Source organism: Entelurus aequoreus, linkage group LG13 (genome assembly GCF_033978785.1).
Source record: "Entelurus aequoreus isolate RoL-2023_Sb linkage group LG13, RoL_Eaeq_v1.1, whole genome shotgun sequence".
Lineage (NCBI taxonomy): Eukaryota > Metazoa > Chordata > Actinopteri > Syngnathiformes > Syngnathidae > Entelurus > Entelurus aequoreus.
Window position 1 is genome coordinate 30,551,297 of NC_084743.1, and position 26,761 is coordinate 30,578,057.

General features: G+C 37.2%; 1 protein-coding gene across 1 annotated transcript in view; it reads right to left on the bottom strand.

The window, feature by feature from the left end:
- The window catches only part of slc40a1 (solute carrier family 40 member 1), a 31,218-nt gene extending 17,280 nt beyond the window's left edge, over window positions 1–13,938 (bottom strand). Inside the window, exons 1-4 of the mRNA XM_062067659.1 lie at window positions 13,663–13,938; window positions 13,480–13,547; window positions 8,542–8,701; window positions 6,450–6,565 (exon numbers count right to left, since the gene is read on the bottom strand). Of these exons, the coding sequence (XP_061923643.1) occupies window positions 6,450–6,565; window positions 8,542–8,701; window positions 13,480–13,547; window positions 13,663–13,696 (378 nt within the window). The 5' untranslated portion in view covers window positions 13,697–13,938. The remainder of the gene's footprint in view (window positions 1–6,449; window positions 6,566–8,541; window positions 8,702–13,479; window positions 13,548–13,662) is intronic.
- Between the last annotated feature and the right edge of the window lie 12,823 nt (window positions 13,939–26,761).

The window sequence follows — 26,761 nt, forward strand, 5'->3', positions numbered from 1 at the left end:
GTTTCATGCTCCTAAAACCTGGAATAGTCTTCCTGAATATGTGAGACGGGCCTCAACGTTGACAATGTTCAAATCTAGCCACTTTTATTTAATTGTGCATATGGCAACTGAAAGTATGTTATCCACACAGTTTGATTGATTTTAATTAACTCTGTTTTTACGATTGTATTTTCTGAGTTTAATTTTAAATATTTTTTTCTATTTTTATTTTTGCCTTGTTTTATTTTACTGTAAGGCACTTTGATTGACCTTGTGTACAAATTGTGTTCTATGAATGAACAAATATATATATATATATATATATAAATAATGCATACATATATACACACACACACACACACACACACACACACACACACACACACACACACACACACACATATATATATATATATATATACACATATATATATATATACACATATATATATATATACACATATATATATATATACACATATATATATATATATATATATATATATATATATACACACACACATATAATATATATATATATATATACACACAAGGTCAATCAAAGTGCCTTACAGTTAATTAAAACAAGGCAAAAATGAAAATATAAAAAAATATTTTAAATTAAACTCATAAAATTCAATTTTATTTTTTTTTTCAAATTTTTTTAATTTGCAATGCAGCAAAAAAGCTCCATGACATAGATGTTGACGTGTAATGATAAGTTCTCATAGTCTCTCATCTACTAACAAAAATGACCGCTATAGATTGCTCCCAATACTTCACAAATGTTCTTAACATGCTAAGATAAATGTTTTGGAACATAAATGGATGTTTAGATGGACAAACACTTCTCAAGTGTAAAATAAACGTGTGACATGTCCACAATTTGTGGACGACAGAGCAGGACAAACCTGTTTCTTTCTGTAATTACAAGTAATTTGAATGCTTGTCTGTCTATCTGTGTTGGCCCTGCGATGAGGTGGTGACTTGTCCAGGGTGTACCCCGCCTTCCGCTTGAGTACAGCTGGGATAGGCTCCAGCACTCCCGCGACCCCAAAAGGTGCAAGCGGTAGAAAATGGGTGGATGGATACTACCACTAAATAATATCTAAAAGGCTAATATTTATCAATGAAAGTATGGAGAAGCTGCTGATGGTGTTTTTGACAGAGAAACGACTGGAAGTATTTACCACTCTCCATGGTAAATACTGTACATTACTATTATTTCATCAAACTATTATAGTTGTTTGTAGTACATTATATTGCATTGCTTTTATACAATATTTCTTACGGAAAAGTTAGTTTTTCTGTTAAAAAACAGGTTACATGTTAAAATGTTGATGTTTTGGGGAGAGCATGCACCTATTAAATCGATTCCCAATGATTTTATTGGGAGATGTTGATATAAGATACAAGTGTTTTGAGTTAAGCGCAGCATCACAGAGCCAATTAAGACTTAGCAAAAACAAATATTTTTGAAAGGTATAAGGGTCCGATTAATTAAATGCATATTTGTGTGCTAATTTCAAAGGTTTGAACACACAAAGTGGCTTTTTGTGATTTTTTTTTTTTTTTTAAATGGCACATGACAACAAAAGTAATGCTGTACTTGTGACTTTTTTCAGGGTGCTAAGGTTTAGAATATATCAGACTGAGTGTGGAGATGGTTCAGTCACTTGTGTACTAAGTGGACTAACTTTGTTTACCATATGCACCGCCAAACACACACAGCTGCTATGGTCAGAATAACAACCAAAGAAATGTACCAACAGGCCAGGCTACATTTCACTGTGTGTCATATGACAAGCCTTGAAGAACCTGCTGACTCCGCAGCGCTAAGACACGCATTCTTCTCTTTGGCCAGTGTTCTCCACCCCCACCGCACACACGAACACACACTGGCTGGCCCTGTAAACTCTTTCACATGGGGAAAATCTTAAATCACAACATGGCCCCACAAATGCAAAGGGCCTCTCTTTTGATAAATTGAACCACTTGGGCATCTGGATGGTGCAAAATCAGGCCTGAACCGTTACAGTAAGGGGGGGAATGAGAAGTCGCATAGTTCGACAAGTGTAAACACGTCTCTCGCACTCACAATTGCTATTGTCCACACCTTTCTGAAATTCTTTGTTGCTTTTTTTGTGTTCGGGTCTTGGTTTGAGGGTCCTTGTCATGCTCAATAAGCAAAAAATACAAATTAAAACTTGCGGTCACGTCCATCCCGATGCCCTGACCCACCACCAAAAATTTCAGGACCTCCAAAATATGAAATTTTTCGCCATACCTGACGAGCCTACAAAATATAGGGACTTTTCATGCATGTTAAAAGTCTCAAAAAGGCATCAAAACACAAAGAAAAAACTAAAATAAAGTAAAGCCACTTCAGACTGTCATCATTTGTAGCAATTAGGATCAAGATCTGAACGTGTGAAACCGTGTTATTAACGTTTCGTGTTTTGTGGCGAACCATCAGATCAAAGTTTGGCGCCATGCCACACCGATATCCCATCATTTGCAAAACAGTTTTTGCAATTTATCATCACCCATCAGTTTAGTAACTGTCTCTGATCACCTAAAGTGCAGAAATGACAGTTATAGATTGGTGATGGCGTGGGGCAGAGTTTGCCGCTAAGCTCCACCCACTACAAGTTAATAGGATCTGGTACTGACCCATCGGAGACCTAAAGGTGTCATCATCATCATTTCTACCAAATAGGATCAAGATCTGAATTTGTGGAGCAGAGTTTTTAACGTTGTGTTTTGTGGCGAATCATCAGAGCAATGTTTGTCTCCATACCAAGCCCACATCGTATGGCGTGGGCAAAATTTATTCGCAATTTATCATCACCTTTATGTGTAGCTGTAATTTTTACCACAATGTACTTGGCCAAAGTCCCAAGGAGGAAAAATTGCCAAAAACCATCGGAGCCCAGTTTGGCGCCATACCATCTTATGGCATAGGAAAAATATGTTTGCAATTTATCATCGCCTATATGTTTAGTTTCTGTAATTTTAACCGCGATTTATTTGGTCCAAGTCCCTCTGTGGGGTTCGTTAAATTACGACCCCATTTTTTCGCCGAAAAATGGAAGACGAAAACCAAGATGGCCAACTTCCTGTTCGTTTTCGGGTGTCGGTTCCTGAGCCATTTATGTGCGTCCCGTCATGATAGACGTTTCCTGCGATTTTCGTGTCAATACGTGCTAGGAGGGGCTAATTTGTTCTAATTTTTTAAAAGGTGGCACTAGAGAGCCAAATTAGAAATTACATTTTTGGAACCCCCAAATTATAAAATTTTTCGCCATTACTGATGGGCCTACAAAATATGGGGACTTTTCATGCATGCTACGGGCCTCAAAAAGGCGTCTAAACGTATAGAAGAAGAAAAACAGCAATTTCAACTAGAAGAGGCAATTCCTGAAGGAATTGCGTGTGAATGCTCCAATGCTGAAGTTGAACTGAAATGCTGACAGAATGTAATATGAATGTAAGAATAGTTTGAATGTTGGAATGGTTTGAATGTTGAAAAACTGACACTGAACTGAAATGCAAATGGAACGTAGGATGAATGTAGAAATGGTTTAAATGTTGAAATCGTTTTAACGCTGAAAGAGTTTGAATGTTGGAATGGTTTGAATGTTGAAGAGTTTGAATTTCCAGGGAAACTGGAATTTGGTTTGGAACTTGGGAAAGTGTTAGTTTGAATATCCAGGATGAGTGGAATGTGGTGATGTTGGAACGGTTTGAATAGGTTGAAAAATGTGGGAATTGTGCAACTTGGAAAAATGCCATTAATTTCAATGGGAACTTCCTGGAAATTTTGAGAAAAGCGGGATTTTTTTGAAAATGATTAGGAGCATGAATGTCCTGAATGAGCTGAATTGGTTGGTGTTGGAATTGTTTTAAATCGGTCAAGAAATTTTGAATTAGTAACAGTTTTTAATTGAGAAATTCCTGGAATTTCGGGAAAACCGGGAAATCTTCTAGTTTCTTAACCAATTTGGTTTTTGTCCTGAATATGAGGAGTGTTTTGACGGTGGAACAGTTGAAATGAGTTGAAAAATGTGAAAGTAGTAGTCGAACTTAAGGGTGGAATTAGGTTACCAAAAACCGGGAATTCCTGGAAATTTGTTGAATGTAGAAAAATAGTAGTTTGAATGTCCAGGATGAGTTGAATGTGTTGAAGGTGGAATGGTTTGAATGGGTAGAAGAATGTGGAGATTGTGGAAGTTTGAAAAATGGCCAATTCATTTTTCAATGGGGAAAACGCAAAAAAAAAAGGAATTATGGGAAATCCGGGATTTTTTTTTAGAATTGTTGAAGAAGAGCACACAGTTCCTGAACAGGCTGAATATTTTGAAGTTGGAACGGTATGAATCAGATGAAAAATGTGGGAATTGATTTCAATGGGAATTTTAGAAAAAATTGGAAATTTCAGGAAAAAGCGGGAATTTTTGGGAAAATGGTAAACAACTTGAATGGTCTGAATAAGTTGATGTTGAAATGGTTGATGTTGAAATTTTTCAAATCGGTTGAGAAATGTTGAAGTAGTAACATGTAGAATTGAGAAATGGTATTACGGAATTCCTGGAATTTCGGGAAAACCGGGAATGTTTCCAGTTCAAAAAACAACTTCATTTTTTTGTCCGGATTAAGAGGAATTTTTTGATGGTGGAACAGTTGAAATGCGTTGAAAAATGTGGAAGGAGTAGTCGCCAGAAAAAAGGGTGGAAATAGGGCTTTGGAAAAGCAGGAATTCTGGAAAATCCTGAAAAAAATTTTTAACTTGGAAAAATTATAGTTGGAATTTCCAGAATGGTGGAATGTATACCGAAATTACTATAGTACGGCGATACTAATGAAGTGAAGTCAACTATATTTATATAGCGCTTTGTTTTAGTGACTCAAAGCGCTTTACATAGTGAAACCCAATATCTAAGTTACATTTAAACCAGTGTGGGTGGCACTGGGAGCAGGTGGGTAAAGTGTCTTGCCCAAGGACACAACGGCAGTGACTAGGATGGCGGAAGCGGGAATTGAACCTGGAACCCTCAAACCGCTGGCACGGCCATTCTACCAACCGAGCTATGCCGCCCCAGTTGAATTAATCATATTCGGTACTATACCGCCTCTGAAAAGTACCATCACTGCAGGACGAGGAATAGCTAAACATGTTTCACTACACACCGTAGCTTACCGGCGTCAAAATGTAAACAAACGCCATTGGTAGATCTACACCTAACATCCACTGTAATGATACCAAATACAGGCACGTATCTAGTCGATACTACTATGTTTACGTCGATATTTTTTGGAATCACATCTTTCATTTTTTTTTTTAATTCATATTATGTTCATAAAATCAAGAAATATGTCACTGGACACATGAGGACTTTGAATATGACCAATGTATGATCCTGTAACGACTTGGTATCGGATTGATACCTAAATGTGTGGTATCATCCAAAACTAATGTAAAGTATCAAACAACAGAAAAATAAGTGATTATTACATTTTAACAGAAGTGTAGATAGAACATTTTAATAGAGGATGTAAGCAGATATTAACAGTAAATGAACAAGTAGATTAATAATTCATTTTCTACCACTTGTCCTCAATAATTTTGACAAAATAATAGAATGGAAAGTGACACAATATGTTACTGCATATGTCAGCAAACTAATTAGGAGTCGTTGTTTGCTTACTTACTACTAAAAGACAAGTTGTCCTATACGTTCACTATTTTATTGAAGGACAAACTTGCAATAAGAAACATATGTTTAATGTACCCCAAGATTTTTTGTTAAAATAAAGCCAATAATGCAATTTTTTGTGGTCCCCTTTATTTAGAAAAGTACCGAAATAATTTGTGTACCGGTACCAAATTATTGGTATGGGGTCAACACTAGTTGAAGGTGGAATGGTTTAAATAGGTTGAAAAATGTGGAAATGGTGAAAGTTTGAAAAATGGCCAATTAATTTTGAATGGGAAAAATGTCCCGGAAAACCTGAAATTCTGGGAAATCTGGGAATTTTAGGAATTTGTCAAGGGAAAGCCTGTGATTCCCGAATAGGCTGAACAGTTTGAAGTTGAAACGGTTTGAATCGGGTGAAAAATGTGGAAAGTAGAGCGCGCCAAAATCTGGAGAAGAAAAATAATAACTTGAATAATTGCGGTGCTCTGTATCGCACCTGCAGGGCTTTCTTCGCTAATTAACAAATGAGAACATATATATTCCCTAGGTTAACTTAGAACTGAACTAAAGTCTACTGCCAATGCTTATTTCAGGCATATGTAAGAGATTTTTAAAGGGTCATAAATTATATTGGCGTGGAAGTCCATATCAGTAAAGTAAGTCTCATCCGGGGTCACGCTGTTGTACTCGAGGATTAAGGGTCAGAAAACTTTCAGCAAACTATCCCGTCAGATCATGCCGTAAGACTGAGCAGCACACAGGGCAACTTACCAGCAGCCATCCATTGTAAACCTCCACAAGCTGTTCTTTGAATTGGAAAACGACCATCAGGAGAATCCCACACACCATGACGCAACTGTTCTGGACGAGCAAAGAAGTCTGGGCCACTATGGGAAACAACATTAGGGACAGAAATGTAAGCAAATACAACAAGTTTGCTGTCGGATTAAGCTAATTCCAGTACTCCACAAGCTCTTTGAGTGCACTTCATGCTAAATTGTTATATTGTATAGAAATATTACGTTGGGATGTTCAGATCAGGGTTGATTCCAATACCAATCATCCATGAGTATCGATCACTTGTATTAACTGTACATTTTTCAATTGATTTAAAGTGAGTGCTACTGAAAATTTCAATGCAATATTTTAACGATTTCCTTATTTTCTTGTATCATATTCAATCGTTTGAGCAAAGCAAAGTCAACAGTGCACAACCACTAACCAAAAGCAAAAACTAATACCTACTACTCATAAGTATTTTGGTTTTCCCCTCAAAGTCCTCCTGTGTACAAGGAATTCTACTCTGAGTTTGCAAACAATAACAAAAACATTGTTCCGCCCTCCTCGCCAAGAGTTGCTGTTCTAAAAATATCTGTTGTAACATGCTTCCATCTACCCTTCTTAAACTTTGCTAAAGGCTTATTTTTTGAGGTTGTACAAAGTTAGTTTAGCAATTAGCACACATGTTCCCAACCTGCACTCAGTGTGTAACGTACAGTACTTAATTAACCCCTTCTATGTATATGTATATATATATATATATATATATATATATATATATATATATATATATATATATATATATATATATATATATATATATATACTGTATATAATATATATACATACATACATATATATATATACACACATACATACATACTGTATGTGCAGTATGTATGTATATATATACACAGTATATATATATATTATATACAGTATGTGTATGTATGTATGTATGTATGTATGTATGTATGTATGTATGTATATATATATATATATATATATTTACATACATACATATATATATATATATCCTGACAGAGGTGCATGTATGTATATATATATATATATATATATGTATATATATATATATATATATATATATATATATATATATATATATATATATATATATATATATATATATATATATATATATATATATATATATATATATATATAAATATATATATATATATATATATACACACATATATTCTGACAGAGGTGCATGGTTTAACATATTTTATTGAACCAAATTTTCTGACATGAAAAAACCTCTAAAAAAACCCCACCTACTTTTCACTATTTAATATAAATTACAACACAAAGCAGTTTTGGTTAACCAAAATACATAGTGTGTATGTTTGTGTATCATCAAAGAAATTAAAATGTGATTGAACTCAAAATTTGGCCAAGGTATGAATTCAGGCCTAACTGGTCTGCTATGTGGACCACTACATTAACCAGGCCCCAACTTTTTTTTTTTTTTTAGATTAAACCTATAATTAATCCCTTGTAAAAAAAAACGTGTGCTGATAATTAATAGTTTTTGTATAGGGTGCTGAATGCAAAAATTATATCAAGCTTTTCTAGAAGTTATATTTTAAATAATTAGTTAATGTTTTCCCATTTGAAATCGAAATAAAATGGTGAACCTAAATAGTATATCTAAATATCATCTAAATTTTAAAGTTTTATCCATCCAGCCATCCATTTTCTACCGCTTGTCATTTATATAATTTATATTGAGATATTGAATTAAAATTCAGCATTTACAATATTTAGATATAACATTTGTATTGTAAATGTGTATTTAGATATAACATTTATATTTAAGATTTATATTTAACATTTCGATAGATTTAACATTTCGATTTACATTTAACATTTCGATTTAGATTTAAATTTAACATTTATATTTAACAAGTAGCTATAGATTCAAAATTTGGATTTACTATTTAAATTATACCACAAATGTGAAGATAATTAGCTAAATGTGAGAAGTGAGCTAAATATTCAAAATATAGCAAAGTGATTTTTCCATTCTGCACCCCAAAAGTATGCAGTGTTAACTCACCCTTGAGTCTGGGGTTCCTGTCCACCCAGTCCCCAATGATGGCCCCCAGCAGCAGCACAGAGCCAGCCACCACCAGCCCGTACACGGCTGTGAGCAGCAGGCTGTTCCCATACAGTTCTACCAGGAACACCGCCACCGCAAAGTTCCACATCCGATCACCCTAGAAGTCCAAATTCAGATTAAGTAATACATTTCATTTATGGTCTCATAATTATATAGGTTAGCATATATGGGTTCTCCCAAGTCCAAAAAAATGGAATATTTAGTTGTGTAAAACATGTTGATTATTATTATAATCGTTATTATAAACTTAATTGGTATGGCTTAAAAAAACGGAATTTGATGTTTTGAACACATACTGAATTTGGGTCAAACCACATTGATTTTAAGTGATATTCAAGAAGAAAAATAAAACCTGTTCATTGGTAAGAGGCGGTATTATATTCACAGCTCAGTTGATCGCAATCAATGATGATCGCCGTTTGGTGTAATACCATTCCAGCAAATACTTTAAAAGGAATGTTTCTCAACGAGAGTACACATTTGAGGAATTTCTTTAGCTTTCAACTGAAAAGCGATCTAATTTGCAACCCCGATGGCACGCTGCAAAAAAGAGCTGACAAATTAGAAGGTAAAAAAGACTAGATTTTAGGAAAAAAATACTAAAAACTGGTGAAATTATCTGTCCATGCAGCTCTATTTACCTGATAAGAAATCCTAAATTAAGATTTTACTATTTAGAAATCAGCAGGACTTTTAAGATACAAATAAGTATTTTATACTGAAAACGAGCAATATTCAACTTGCAACGTTTAAATTAAGCATCCTCGGGATGTTGCAGAATCTTTAAACAAGATTTTCTATTTGGGAGAAACCAAAAAAAAAATGTTTATCAATTATTTGAAAAAAAAATAAAATCTTAAATATTCATGCTAAAATTAAGATTACCGGTATATTGTAATGTCAATGACTAAGTAAATAGCTCTTAAAACCAGGTAAAATTTATCGAAATAAAATGTTACATTTTGGCAAGTGGTAATTTGCAGTGCAATAAGGCAGATTCTAATTTCAAGCACGACGGACTCACATTTATGTATAAAATAGGAGAATGACAAACAAACGAACATGGTGGTCACACTTAATTTTTTTTTACCTCGTTTTTACGACAAGGCAGTGATAGAAAGAAGTTAATTCAATGCTTGGCAGTGCCTTTTGACAGAATGTGATGTATACACTATTTACATAACTGAAGTGTTCCTCTGTGCACCCCTTTAAGTCCTCTCCTTTTTGGCAGTTAGTTTTTTTTTGGTAATGTGATTTATGTTACTGTAGCTTGTTTTCCTTAGGATGCAATCAATTGTTATCTCACTTGATAGTAATCCTGTTATAATACATCCAGTATGCAGATTATTTTGAGTGGGCTTGATGCATAATATATGTATAATATGTAATATTTTTCTAGAAAAATGACCGTAAGAAAGTGCTAACTTACCCACGTTGAAAGGTGATACACAGTAATACACCGAAAAATCTACAGTTGTTGATTTTCGGTATAAAAAAAAATTTAAAAATCTGGCAGCTCAATTTTACTGTAGAGTTGCAGTTTTTTTTTTATTTACAGTAAAAAACAAATGTACATTTTACAGTAAAATTCTGGCAACTGAGCTGCCTTTTTACCATAAAAACAGCGGTACTGTTTTTCCATTTACAGTAATATACACTACATTTTGAGGTGAAATTATTGCAACTTACCATAATTTTTTTACATTATAGTTTTTAAAAGATTTACTAATCAAAAAAATGCATAAAAAATTGTGTAATAATAGTATTCACTTTTAGAAGCGGACCTCTGGGGCCAAACATAACTGCGACGTGGCCCTCGGTGAAAACGACTTGGACACCTCGGAGTTAAAAATGTTTGTAGCACTGACAAATGGAACAAGTTTGGGGTGATTTTAACGATTTGGGGCCAACTTCACACATAAACAAATAAATAAAGATTATCCGGTTCTCAGTCGTATTTCAATTTAGGGGGGGGGGGGCGTGAAAAAAATTACAAAAATAATAAGAGATTAAGCACTGGTATAGTAATAGACAAATTATTATCTCACGTTGCATATCCTCCAACGGTGTCTAGTGTAGAATGTTTAGCTAATCCTCGTCCACTGGGGTCGACACTTTTTTTTAAAATTGCTTTATTAGCCGCCATTGGAGGTGAGGATTTCTGAGAAGTGGCTTTGCCCTTTAGAGGCACGTCAGCCGCTGGCAAGGACGCTATATTGTGTTGAGGGACGCGATTGTTCACTTGTCGCTGTCAAATTTGCAGGACAGAATGTGTCATCAACATATATCGATAGTATTAAAAGCTCTATCGGTATAGTAAGTGACAAATTGTTCTCACTTGATAGTAATCCTGTTATAGTACACACAGTATGCAGGCTATTTTGAGTGGGCTTGATGCATAATATATGTATAATATATAATATTTTCCTAGAAAAATGACCGTAAGAAAGTGCTAACTTATCCACGTTGAAAGGTGATACACAGTAATACACCGAAAAATCTACAGTTGTTGATTTGCGGTAAAAAAAAAAAACAACAACAAACTGGCAGCTCAATTTTACTGTAGAGTTGCAGTTTTTTTATTTCCAGTAAAAAAACAAATGTACATTTTACTGTAAAATTCTGGCAACTGAGCTGCTTTTTTTAACCATAAAAACAGCAGTACTGTTTTTCCATTTACAGTAATATACACTACATTTTGAGGTGAATTTATTGCCACTCATTATATTTTTTTTATTTTAGTTTTTAATAGATCTACTAATAAAAAATATGCATAAAAAAATTGTTAGAAGCGGCCCTCTGGGGCCAAACATAACTACGACGTGGTCCTCTGTTAAAACGACTTTGACACTTCTGAGTTAGACCAAAAAATGTTGCAGAACAAACGAAGCACTGACAAATGGAACAAGTTTGGGGTGATTTTAACGACTTGGGGCCAACTTCTCACATAAACAAATAAATAAAGATTATCAGGTTTTCAATCGTATTTCAATTTAGGGGGGTGTGAAAAAAATGACAAAAATAATAATTGAGATTAAGCACCGGTATAGTAGTTGACAAATTATTATCTCTAGGGCTGCAACTAACTAATTTGATAATCGATTATTCTGTCGATTATTACTTCGATTAATCGATTAATAATCGGCTAAGAGACCAACTACATTTCTATCCTTTCCAGTATTTTATTGAAAAAAAACAGCATACTGGCACCATACTTATTTTGATTATTGTTTCTCAGCTGTTTGTAAATTTTCAGTTTATATATAAAGGTTTATTAAAAACAATAAAAATAAAAATAATAAAAATTAAAAAAAGCCTCTGTGCATGCGTATAGCATAGATCCAACGAATCGATGACTAAATTAATCGCCAACTATTTTTATAATCGATTTTAATCGATTAGTTGTTGCAGCCCTAATTATCTCACTTAGCATATCCTCCAACAGTGTCTCAAGTAGAATGTTTAGCTATTCCTCGTCCACCGGGGACGACACTTTAAAAAAAAAAAAAATGCTTTATTAGCCGCCATTGGAGGTGAGGATTTCTGAGAAGTGGCTTTTTACTTTAGAGGGACGTTAGCCGCTGGCAAGGACGCTACATTGCGTTGAGGGACGCGACTGTTCGCTTGTCGCTGTCAAATTTGCAGGACAGAATGTGTCATCAACATATATCGATAGTAGTAAAAGCTCTATCGGTATAGTAAGTGACAAATTGTTATCTCACTTGATAGTAATCCTGTTATAATACATCCAGTATGCAGGCTATTTTGAGTGGGCTTGATACATAATATATGTATAAAATGTAATATTTTCCTAGAAAAATGACCGTAAGAAAGTGTTAACTTATCCACGTTGAAAGGTGATACACAGTAATACACGGAAAAATCTACAGTTGTTGATTTGTGGTAAAAAATTTTTTAAAAAAACTAACTGGCTGCCCAATTTTTCTGTAGAGTTGCAGTTTTTTTATTTACAATAAAAAAACAAATGTACATTTTACAGTAAAATTCTGGCAACTGAGCTGCCTTTTCTTTTACCATAAAAACAGCAGTACTGTTTTTCCATTTACAGTAACATACACTACATTTTTAGGTGAAATTATTGCAACTTACCATAATTTTCTTACATTATAGTTTTTAAAAGATCTACTAATAAAAAATGCATTTAAAAATTGTGTAATAATAGTATTCACTGTTAGAAGCGGCCCTCTGGGGCCAAACATAACTGCGATGTGGCCCTTGGTGAAAACGACTTGGACACCTCAGAGTTCAAAATGTTTGTAGTACAAACAAAGCACTAACAAATGGAACAAGTTTGGGGTGATTTTAACGACTTGGGGCCAACTTCACACATAAACAAATAAATAAAGATTATCCGGTTCTCAGTCGTATTTCAATTTAGGGGGGGCGTGAAAAAAATGACAAAAATAATAATTGAGATTAAGCACTGGTATAGTAATTGACAAATTATTATCTCACGTTGCATATCCTCCAACGGTGTCTCAAGTAGAATGTTTAGCTATTCCTCGTCAATTGGGGACGACACTTTAAAAAAAAAAATGCTTTATTAGCCGCCATTGGAGGTGAGGATTTCTATGAAGTGGCTTTGCACTTTAGAGGGACGTTAGCCGCTGGCAAGGACGCTACATTGCATTGAGGGACGCAATTGTTCACTTGTCGCTGTCAAATTTGCAGGACAGAATGTGTCATCAGTAAAAGCTCTATCGGTATAGTAAGTGACACATTTTTATCTCACTTGCTAGTAATCCTGTTATAATACATCCAGTATGCGGGCTACTTTGAGTGGGCTTGATGTATAATATATGTATAATATGTCATATTTTCCTAGAAAAATGACCCCAAAAAGTGCTCACTTACCCACGTTGAAAGGGCATGACCCAGATAGATAAGGAATTTTGCTGAGAGGAAGAAATCTCCAATAGATTCTGTGAACGACACACAAGAATAAATCATGTTTGCAGACAATGCTCCATATTGATCCCCGTTGGTCGGTTCGCTGACAACGAGAAGAACAAAATGACAATAAGAACATTAACCTACCACAACAAGTCTTCTTGGGTGCAGAGTTTTCCATTTTAAAGCTGTTTGAACGTAAAACCGCCTCCGCCGATGTATTTGTTTGACGTTACGAAGCACGGCTATTCCTCCATTTAACTGCATTAAATTGAGTTAAATGGAGTCTGGCTTCCTTGGTTCCACCTTTCCGAACTTAGCTATCACTGTAGCTGAAGTTGGAAAGAAATATTTCGATGGAAGACCGAGTGGGAAAAAGCACCAAACTAGGGTCTGTTGTCGTCGCACGTCACTTGCAAGACGATCGCCTCTGTTGTGCAGCTCTGTGTTGACGTCCTGCGCCTATATAGCCCTCCCACCGCGTCACGTGACTGCCCGGGCTCCATTGCTGGCCACGTGACGCGATTGCGCCTCAACTCTTTGAGTCAAACTGCTTGTCTGCATTCCCAACACGATTCTCAATCAATAACAAAAGGCTGCCAATAATCATTACATTTAAAATTATACACTTCTACGCATATTTTGATTGTATTATTTTTTTTCCTATGAGGGCAGCACACTGAAAAATTAAAGCATGCGGGGGCCATCTGGGTATGTTTCATTTTTTTTTGTTTGTTTGAATATATTTTCTGTAGGAGAGCAAACATGACACAAACCTTCCTAATTGTTAGAAATCCCACTGTTTATGTTATACATGCTTCACTGATGAGAGTATTTGGCAAGCGCCGTTTGGTCCTACTAATTTCAGCGATCCTTGAACTCATCGTGCAGAACAGGTTGTCAGCTAATACTCTTATATTGTACAAATCAGTAACCGGTAGTAAAACTCATGCTTTTCTCATGGCCCAAATAGTTCAAAGTAGCACTATACATAATCATAATACCAGCCGTCCAGTGAGGGCATTTTGTACTCCCTCATCACAGGAAGAATGCTTTGCGGAAATCTTTTATTTATAAATCTGTATCGCTCAGGAATAACCTGCCTCAAATTCTCACCGGCATTGAAAGTAAACAGGTTTTTAAAAAGAAAGTAATATTTTATCTGAGTCTTTAAATTAGTTTTTTTGTTGATGATTTGTTTGGTTTTATATTGTGTAGTTATATTTATATGGTAATTATTATTCTGTGACTGTAAATTGTTTGCTTGTTTTCTTATTGATGCTTTTATTTTTATTTTTTTTCTGTACTGTGTAGTTATAATTAAAAGATTTTACTTGTAATTGTATTGAATTGTGGACCCCAGGAAGACTAGTGAGTTGTTGAGGCAACCAGGTAATGGGGATCCTTAATAAAAATCTAAATAAAAAAAAACCTGAAAAATCATAGTTTGTTTACATGTACAAATTTCTCCAATGCTGCCACAGAAAGACGTGTTTTATGCCACTCCTTCTTTGTCTCATTTTGTCCACCAAACGTTTTATGCTGTGCGTAAATGCACAAAAGTGAGGTTTGTTGATTTGCTGGAGTGCTAATCAGGCATATTTGGTCAATCAAAAAGGTTAACCAACGAACGAGTTTTCTCTACAGAATCTCCTCTCTGGTCAACAAAAGCACCATGAGGATTCTGGCGGGAACTCGCGTTCAACCCTTTTTCGATTACGCATGCACCTCCTGGTACCCTAGCACCTCCAAAACCCTCAAATCTAAACTCCAAACATCCCAGAACAAGCTAGTCAGATTACTTCTAGACCTCCACCCCAGATCCCACCTCACTCCTACCCACTTCTCCAAAGTGGGCTGGCTCAGGGTGTAGGACAGAGTAAAACAACTTGCACTGAGCCTAGTCTATAAAATCCGCTACACCTCCCTGATACCGAAGTACATGTCAAACTACTTCCTTAACGTAAATGACCGCCCTAACCACAACACCAGGGGGAGCTCCACTAACCACGTTAAACCCAGATTTCGAACTAACAAAGGTCTTAACTAATTCTCTTTCTATGCCACAACAATGTGGAATGCGCTCCCAACAAGTGTAAAAGAAAGGGCATCTCTATCCTCCTTCAAAACCGCAATAAAAGTTCACCTCCAGGCAACTACAACCCTAAACTAACACCCTCCCCGGATTGCTAATAATCAAATGTAAACAATCAAATGCAGATACTTTTTCTTATGCCTTCTGATATCTCTCTCTCTCTCTCTCTCTCTCTCTCTCTCTCTCTCTCTCTCTCTCTCTCTCTCTCTCTCTCTCTCTCTCTCTCTCTCTCTCTCTCTCTCTCTCTCTCTATGCCCACTACTTGCTGTCCATATCCTACCCCCCTCCCTCTACACCCCTGATTGTAAATAATGTAAATAATTCAATGTGATTATCTTGTGTGATGACTGTATTATGATGATAGTATATATCTGATAGTATATATCTGTATCATGAATCAATTTAAGTGGACCCCGACTTAAACAAGTTGAAAAACTTATTCGGGTGTTACCATTTAGTGGTTAATTGTATGGAATATACTTCACTGTGCAACCTACTAATAAAAGTCTCAATCAATCAATCAATCAAATCCATGACTGCAAGCTAATCTATGCTAACATGCTATTGAGGCTTATTATGCCTCGTTTGTAGGTATATTTGAGCTCATTCAATTTCCTTCACTTATGTCCTCTGTGTAAATGATAATGATAAATGGGTTATACTTGTATAGCGCTTTTCTACCTTCAAGGTACTCAAAGCGCTTTGACAGTATTTCCACATTCACCCATTCACACACACATTCACACACTGATGGAGGGAGCTGCCATGCAAAGCGCTAACCAGCAGCCATCAGGAGCAAGGGTGAAGTGTCTTGCCCAAGGACACAACGGACGTGACTAGGAAGGTAGAAGGTGGGGATTGAACCCCAGTAACCAGCAACCCTCCGATTGCTGGCACGGCCACTCTACCAACTTCGCCACGCCGTCGTGTATTTAATTTATATTTGCATGTTTTATGACACATTATCTGTATGTAATAATTGGCTGCATTTCTCTTAGTTTGTGTGTCATGTTGTTCCAGACCACAGCAAACGTTACCCAGCTTGCAAAGATCGTAATAAATCCATTAGAAGAAGACAGCCTGCCGTTTCCTTTAACTTGGACACACAATACATTTGGCCATTCTAAGACAGTCATTTCCAGGAGTTATCTCACCCTCTGAGAAGCCTCCATTTTAGTAATGATTTGCAATGTTGCAAAAATGTGTAGAATAAAAAATAAAATACAACATTTATGTCAACAAAGATTTGCATCAGCCTTTGATAGTAGGCTATTATAGCTAATATAGACACTTACATCATGTGTTGCCTTCATTATAACACTTATATAAGACTTTTAAAGTAATTTTGATAGTAGGCTAATATAGCTAATATAGACACTTACATCATGTGTTGCCTTCCTTATAACACTTATATAAGGCTTTTAATTTTTTGCGGCTCCAGACATTTTGTTTGGGGAATTTTTGGTCCGATATGGCTCTTTCAACATTTTGGGTTGCCGACCCCTGCCTTAGGGCTACCCTAAATTTTGGTGAATGTTAAAGGTATTAAAAGTATTAAAAAATATATAAAAAGTCATATATCAATACCTTTTTTCTTTCAACACTCAAATATCTATAGCGGTGGTTCTCAAACTCGTTTCACTCCGGTACTCTTGTCTTGTTCTGTGTATTGTACAGTATTTTGTATTTCTATAGTGTTTTGTAGATTGTACAGGATTGCTTATTATTCTTATTGGATAGTGGTCTGTTTATTTCAATTGTTATTTTTTTTCTTTATTGCCTGTTGTGTAATTTATTTTATTTTATTATTCATTTATTTTTACCCCATTATTGTTCCCACTACCGTACCTTAAATTGGAGTCCTTAATCTCGTTATATGCAAATATAATGACAATAAAGTCCATTCTATTCTATTCTATTCTAAGTACCACCTCAGAAAACACTTGGCTGTCCAAGTACCACCCTAGACCAATATTAAAATACAGTAGCATAGTAGGACTAAATGTTCATCAAGAACATGGCAAGGGTTTTATTTAACAAGTATTTAATATTGTTGGCCACTGTAGCATGAAACACTGTATTTGAATATTTAGTTAAGTGTTTTTTTTGGCGTACCACTAGATAGATTGGCACGTGTACCACAATTTGGGAATCACTGATCTATAGATCAACTTCAAATCTATTTGTGGCAATAAAGTTTTTATTTTCTTATGTTTTATGTCCCTTTTTTTCCCTAAAAATACCCTGTTCTATGGCAAAAACACAAAATATGCAACATTTTCCCCAAAACATTTTTTTAAATTTAATATTTAAATGTAAAGTAACTGGAGCCTTAAAGAGGTAAATAATTCATAAAAACATTGCTTTTGATTCATTATTATTAGGGGCGGCGTGGCGAAGTTGGTAGAGTGGCCGTGCCAGCAATCGGAGGGTTGCTGGTTACTGGGGTTCAATCCACACCTTCTACCATCCTAGTCACGTCCGTTGTGTCCTTGGGCAAGACACTTCACCCTTGCTCCTGATGGCTGCTGGTTAGCACCTTGCATGGCAGCTCCCGCCATCAGTGTGTGAATGTGTGTGTGAATGGGTGAATGTGGAAATACTGTCAAAGCTCTTTGAGTACCTTGAAGGTAGAAAAGCGCTATACAAGTATAACCCATTTATCATTTATTATATTATTATCTTTTCAACAATGACAGTTTAAAAAAAAAACAGACTAAAGCTTTCGGGTATTCAAAGGGCCCTTACTCATAGAAGTGTTAAAAAGATAAGTCATATATCAGTATATACTATTTTTACTTTCAACATTTAAATCTCTAGATCAGGGTTTCTTAAACTTTTTGACCATGGGGCCCAACTTTTCCACTACAGAGTGGCCCGTGGCCCACTTAAATATTAACATTATTATCATTATTATTAGTTATCAATATATGATAGTTATTTTATTATTAACATAGTAAGTATTATTATTATTATTGTCATTTTTATAATTAGTAGTAGTAGTAGTAGTAGTAGAAGTAGAAGTAGTAGTAGTAAGCTTACTCTTGATTTCAAAGGTATTCCATAATTAATTCTAACCTACTTGCAATTTACAACCTTGTCATATGATATGAAACCATGTGTTAATCACAAATATGATTATTTATTTAATACGTATACCTTAGACTTAGGTCAGGCTGATTAGAAAAATAAGTACTAACAAAATGTACTGCATAGAAAGACTCATAAATAACTGCCAAAAAATAAATTTACATAACATAATGTTGTGCTGAAATAAATAAACTAAAATAATAAAACTGTCAATAAAGTTAAAGTGCAAATGAAAATACAGCTTCACCATTTTTGTCATAATTTTTGCGCTGAAGAAATTTCTCTATGACTTTAGCTCCAGACTTCTTGTTTTTTGTTTGATATTGTCAATACTGCCACAAGTGGTAGAAAAGTGTATTACAACTGAGTACTGCTGAAGCCCATAAGGACCACAGCTAGGAAACAGATATTTTTTGGCGACCCTCTAGTGGGCGCTCACGGCCCAACAATGGTTAAGAAACACTGCTCTAGATCAACTTTAGCTCCATCCGTCGATTACGTCTCCCATTAAATTAAATTGATATCAGTTAAGTCGGTGCTTGCCTTCCACAAAATACCACAATTTTAACATAACATACCTTATAAAAAGAAAAACGAACTATGAGATGAGGAATATTGTTTGAAAAGCAATACACTGGTATGTACTACTAACAACTACAGTTGTTTTATGACGTAATGGAGAGTGGACTTCTATCTCTATCACCTTGGAGCTGCTTCTCCGTCAAACACACCATCAGCAGCTTCTCCATATTTGTATGGATAAGTGTCCGCCGGTTCGATGTCATTAAACATCCTTAGCTGGTGTTATACTGCATCTGTTTCGGTATGGACTGGCAGTGCTACAGATACTAACCGCTACTCGAGAAATTATCGGTTTATTGCGGGCAACAGTCTGATGTCGCTCGTAAATAACGATGATAGCATCTCATACAGATCTCCTCCTCCAAATAGCGTCCGTTTGCCCACATTATACTTCTTTTCTTGACCCTGTACAGCTGTACAGATTTTTTATCAAGTTTTGGCATCATTTGACCCCAACTTTTTGGTGGTTTTCAACTTTTTGATCAAGGTTCTTTCACTTTTTAAGACAATGTTTACAAGTCCTCCCATCTTAAGACTCATTTATGTATTCCAACTTTTGGATAGATCCTGTTTGGACCAGTTGACCTGCCGCATTTCTTTTCTGCTCTGTCCCCCCTTTCATGCATGAAGAGAATACCAGGTGGTCACAAATAATTTCTGGAAGACGCGCTAGCTGTTCCAAGTCGTGACCCAGGAATGACTACTCTACATTGTCGACTTGTCTACATGGAAGAAGATCCCCCTGCGACCCTCGGCTGCTCCCTGATGGACTGGACTCTCACATTATCTATTAATGCTTGCGTGTCATATTCGTTTTCACTGAGGACCTCATCGCAATTACGACTGCCCTCAAAGGGGCCATTTGTAACCGAGAATAATGTATTAATCTACACTATCTGTGTAAAGATTCACCACATACTATCATTATATATTATCACATTTAATTATATATATATATATATATATATATATATATATATATATATATATATATATATATATATATATATATATATATATATATATATATATATATATATATATATATATATATATTTTAATCTTTAGATTTTGCAGTAAAAACTGACAGCTACAATTTTACAGAAATTGTTTAACAGCATTTTACTGTAAATGAAAAAGCATTACTGTAGTTTTTTACGGTAAAATCCTGGCAACTGAGCTGCCAATTGTTTACCGTAAAATCTATTGTCATTTTTACAGTGTACAATTCGATTCAAAACTTGCTTTGAAATCATAAGTCAAGCGGATATTTTTCAATATTATTTTTATTTTATCTAAAAAAAAAGTTAGAAATATATGATGGTGTTATATTTGTTAAAGTTAAAGTTAAAGTACCAATGATTGTCACACACACACTAGGTGTGGTGAAATTTGTCCTCTTCATTTGACCCATCCCCTTGATCACCCCCTGGGAGGTGAGGGGAGCAGTGGGCAGCAGTGGGCAGCAGCGGTGCCGCGCCCGGGAATCATTTTTGGTGATTTAACCCCCAATTCCAGGGAGGTAATGGGTCCCATTTTTATAGTCTTTGGTATGACTCGGCCGGGGTTTGAACTCACAACCTACCGATCTCAGGGCGGACACTCTAACCACTGCATTATGAGTTAATCCTGATGTACCCCCCCTGGGACCTCCCTGGGTGAAGGCTACAAGGCGGGTCCCGTGGTGGCGGATAGGGGTGGATCCTTTCGGGGGTTCGCGGTGAATAAGCTCTATTAGCAAATAAACCGCCCTGGACCAACAGCGGGGGAAGTGCACAATGAGCTAGTCACTTTCGCCTCACCTTTAACTCCCAAATGTAGGGAGTTTATAGTAAACCACACCGCTGTACAGCTTTAAACAATGGAGAGCACACAGGAGTTGACAGTTTACAGGTTATAAGCCGGCTCCATTTGACAAACGGACAAGGCACCATGGGTCAACTCTGACGGTGGGAGCAGCTAATCAGCTGCACCGATCAGCAAACGCCCGCCTAAAGCTGGGCAGACCCCAGCCAGCAAGGTGCTGATCCGCCACATCTGCCTGCTCTTAGAGGTGTACAGACAGACTAAAGGCCTAATGTCATGAGGGCGGTTCTCCTGCTCTTTTTCCTCTTGTCTTCCTACTCTCCTCCCCTCTTATGACTGTAAGTCTCTACCCTGTCAGTAGTTTCAGGTGTGCTGTCAGTCATCTGAGCCCACCTGTCTCCAATCAACCATCATATTTAAACCCTGGATCTCCACTCAGCCGGTGTCAGTTCGTCCGTTGTCTGCGGTAGAGTTTAGTCTGAGCATACATACTCTGTCTTTTTGCCTGGACCATTTGTAATCCTGTTTTTTGTATTTCCTCAGGTGGAGGACAGATTTTGACCCGCTTTTCCTGGAGCTGAACTTTTGTTACAATTGATTTATTTTCTCCAGTGATTTTTTTGTTATTAAATAGAGACTTTTACGGATCTGCACTTGGATTGTTTTTTAGATCACAACAGAACAAACTGGCCATTATGAATCCAGCGGATCCTCCCCTTGATGATGACACACCTGCGTCAATCCGAGAAGCTGTTTCGCATCAAGGCATCCTGCTTGGCTTGCATGAGCAGACACTACGCCATCTTGTCCGAGGAAATCAGGAACTAGTAGCACAAATGAGTCAGCTAATGAATCAAATGTCTGTTTTGACGAACCAACTTTCATCCACAGCCTCTGCCCAGTCACCTTTGCCCCTTTCTCACCTCATGCCTCTGCCACAACTCCTGAAGTTCCCATGCCAAACCCTGAGACTTTTCATTGGGACCTGAGCAGCTGTCGAGGCTTTCTTCTGCAGTGTCCCAACGTTTTTCAATTCAGACCAACAACTTTCTCTATAGATAAGTCAAATATTTTGTTTATGATTGGGTTACTGCGTGGTAGGGCGTTAACATGGGCAGAGGCAGAAGATTCCAAGAATCCACTGGCACTCAAGAGATTTAATGACTTTGTTGAGCGTTTCCGGCAAGTTTTCGACCACCTAAATTATACTGGCAGTCGTAGTGCTGCAGATCATTCTGTGGAGTTTCAAACATTGGCAGCTGATTCAGGATGGAATGACAAGGCGCTCAGGAGATTTTTATTAAGGGTCTTAATGAACAGCTAAAGGATGAATTGGCTTGCAGAGACGAAGAAGCCAGTTTCAGTTCACTCATTTCATTGGTGATTGGTTTAGATAACCGTTTAGGTGAGTGTCACCGCAGTGATTTTTTATTATTAAATAGAGACTTTTACGGATCTGCACTTGGATTATTTTTTTTAGATAACAACACCTAAAGCCGAAAAGCAGACATTAACACATCACCAGGCAAGAGAAATCAAAAATCAACTCCCCTCAAGTTGAGGACATGGATTGTGGGAACAATGCGCACTGGACTTTCCAACACTGATTTCGACCAAACCCAAGATTTATGGCAAACTGCCATTAAAAACAAGGAGCTGAAAAGGCTGAAAGTGGACATCGCAGCACTTCAGGAAGCCAGACTTGGTGATACAGGCTAAGTAAAATAATCTAATTACACCTGGGAAGGACCGAGGAACAAGTGAACCCAAAATATATGGTGCCGGCATTGCAGAGCACAACAGACTACTGAAGACCAGCACACCTCAAGGTATTTCTAAGTGCATCATCACCTTGCAGCTACTACAACAGGAACATGCCAAATCATTAGTGCCTATGCTCGAACACTAACAACAGGAAGTGAGGAAAAAGACCACTTCTATGAAGATCTTTACAGACTCACCCAAAACATCCCTGCTAAACATCAAGCTTTCATTCTCTGCAACTTTAATGCTAGGGTAAGTGCAGAGAATCAACTGTGACTAACTTGCCTTGGTCATTTCAGATTGGGAAAGATCAACGAGAACGGCCACAGACTACCACAATACAGCGCAGAAAACAACCTTTATATTATGAACAACTTCTACAATGGCAAGGACCACCACAGAGTTTCATGGTGTCACCCAAGATCGGGCCACTGGCACCAAATTGATTGTGTAATTGTTAAAGAGCTTACATTAACACAATGAAATCTACCAGGTCATATCACAATGCAGACTGTAACACAGATCTCAATACCACGAAGAGCAACCTAGAGGCAAAGGTTTTATTTGAAAAGCAATTTAAGGTATTTACAAGACATGAAAGACTCCGCACCTGACATGATGTGGTCTGGTTTAAGAACAGCAATCTATGAGTCAGCTTCTTACGCTTACGGGTACTCCGGCTTCCTCCCACCTCCAAAGACATGCACCTGGGAATAGGTTGGTCACACTAAATTGGCCCTAGTGTGTGAATGTGAGTGTGAATGTTGTCTGTCTATCTGTTGGCCCTGCGATGAAGTGGCGACTTGTCCAGGGTGTACACCGCCTTCCACCCGATTGCAGCTGAGATAGGCTCCAAAAGGAACAAGCGGTAGAAAATGGATGGATGGATGGGATCTTTGCTGAGCGTAACAGGGATGGCATTCGCACGGATCATCTTGAAGCGCCTCCAGAAACAGGCAGATCGAGTCCTCCCAGAAAGCCAATGCAGGGTCAGGTCAGAGCGCTCAATTGTGGACATGATCTTATCTCCCTGACAGTTGCAAAAAAAATTGCCGCGAGCAAAACTTACCACTTCACGTAGCTTTCGTCGACCTGACGAAAGCTTTTTACGCCATTGGTAGGTCAGGTCTGTATATGGTGCTTTAAAATGTCCGCCTACTCTACTCAAACTCTTGATGTCCTTTAAATGATGAGATGAAAACAACAGCACTTTTTGACAGATTAACCTCCAAAAGTTTTAAGATAAAAAGCAGAGTTAAGCAAGGTTGCGTCCTGGCACTAACACTCTCATACAATTGTGCAATCAACAACAAATAAAGCTTCCCGTGCTCTAGTTGAGAAGCTAAATTATATATCATATATCTTTTATACCATTATACCATCATATACCATTTATCATATATTTCTGTCTTGCCTCTGGTGAGGGCGGTCACATTTTTTTCTCCCGTCTTTTTCTTGCTTGCACTCTTTTGTCTTGTCTAAACTTTTTTTTGAAGCCTCTTTCTTTGCGCTGTCCTCTAAATCTAAACATCAGACATGGAATTGATTAGCTGGACTCTCGATTCAATTGACAAAATCTTTTGGACAAGGAAAAGATGTTCTGGGGAACCTGGCTGCCCCGATGGAACCATTGCTGCGGGGTACGTGAGAGATTCCTGGGACAAATGGAGAATCATGTGCCTCTCAGTCCTTTCCATCGAGGACGTCGAAGACATCTACCTATTTGGAACCACGATCATGGGGCACCTGCTGATTGGGCTTGGCATTGCTCTGGTGTATCGTAAAATTCGTAAGAAGATGGCAGCCACTCAAGGAGCCCAAAGGCTGTTCGTCGCAATGGACGGATTGGGTCGGTCTGTGGGATCACAGTCTGGGGCGATTTCTGAACTAAATCGCAAGATGGATCACATCATGGAGAAGCTTGCTGTAAAGGAAACATTGGATATGAGAGCAGCCAGCATGGACGAATAGAACAGGCAAGCCATTGTAATGCCTGCTCGAGAAAAAACAAAAATCCTTATCTACGATTTGACTCCCCCGAATGGCCTTGAGGACAAGAACAGGCTGTTCTGTAATCATCCCCTGAGGAATTTCAAAGATGGATGCTTTTGACCTCCCTCCCTCCTCAACGACACCTGGAAGTCGAACTTTGCTTGCATAGCATGCAGAACGACACCAGGCCTATGAACACAACTCCACTACACCCAAAGACAATGGGCATATACACAAAAACACTCTCCACCACCACCCCACGCCTTCACCACCGCTTGATTCTCCTTCGGGGTGATGGACGGCTGAGTAGTGCTTTATAGCAGCAGGCCGGTCTCCAGGGCCCCAACTCCCCGCCCTCTGTTTTGAGTTGTTGTGATTATATGTAACATGTTTATGTGTGCTATGGCAAATTAGTTTTTTTCCCTTGGACTCAGTCTGGACCCCCTCCTGAGGGTTCAGCCTTTGACTGATATTTTTTACTCTTTCCTCCTTTCCCAATATCACCTTTTTCCCACCTTTTTTAAGGAGTGCCGTAAGTGGCTGATCCGTTGGCGGTCCCGTCTTGTCTCCCTGTAACGTATGTCTGCTCTTAGTGGGACTGTGCCGAAAATTTAATTTCAGTTCTTATGTGTCTTGTACGTGTTAAAGAATGGACAATAATAAAGCATCCTGATTCCTAAATGTAATAACATTGATCAAACTCTAGGTTTCAACCGATAGTGAACCAAATTTTTACATAAACAGGAAGTCAAAAAAACAAAAACAGGTTATACTGTGCAAGTTACACCACATGGCCTTTATAGACACCGATGAATCTCAGCATTGCCTTTACCAAGAGAAGCAAGCAGTTTACAAACAGAATGTCCCTAACTCTGAACAAACACAAATTGCTCAAAACACACACAATTGATGTGTTTGTGTTTGAGAGATGGCTGCACAGTTGCCAAGTGTGCAGCACGTACTGCAGGCACAAACACAAATACCCGTATGCTAGTGGTGATCAATCACCCAGATGACAAAAGTGCCCTTTCTGCTAGAGCCCAATTTTTTCTTTCATTCATTAAAGAATAAAACTGTATCTCTCTGTCATCAATTCTCCTAAAATAAGTTTTGATATCTGACAGTGCATTTATTTGAGTTCTCACCTGAATAAACAGATACAAAATGTAAATAGCTCCAACAGAGGTTTAATGCTGGTTGGTTGGTCGGTTGATTAGTTGGTTTACTTGAACATATATACAGTTTCAAAATGATACATCACATTTTAACATATTTACATGTTCTTTATAACATGTTCAAAAAGGAGTAGGAAGAAGCAACAGTTATTTAACCCTAACCCTTTGATGTGCATATTTTTAGTGTGATGTTGCTTCTGTTGGTCACTTTTACTTATTATACACAACATATATTTATACATTTTTGCTAAATTAGAAAAAAGCAGGTGTGGCTGTGCAAGAGTACGTTGGTAAAGCTCCCTGACGCTGTAAAAGTTAAAGGTTTGTTGTTGTTGTATGTTGTATGTTGTTTCAAGGCAGTCAACTGTGCTCTAAATGAAGAAACAGGTACATATTTTGAGTCCAAAGGCTTTGGGGATGTACCCATGCAGCAAAGAAAATCATCTGTCATGACTATCCGCACACTGAGACGGCATAAATACATAAGCAACCATACTAATAATGAGCTGTGGGTCAGGCAGGCTCAGGTATCCGTCATATGTGAGGGTATAGGTTGCTTTGTCATTTTGTGGCAGTGCAACAGTCTGCCTTTGACATGCTGGGCTAAATTTAGATTACCACCACAATAATACCAGGCTGACTTGCTCCATCAAAAGCAGGGATGTTCAACTAAATTGTTTTGGGGGCCACATTTTCAGAAAGCTAAGGACCTGGTTTACAAATTCTCCCTGCACTATCACTA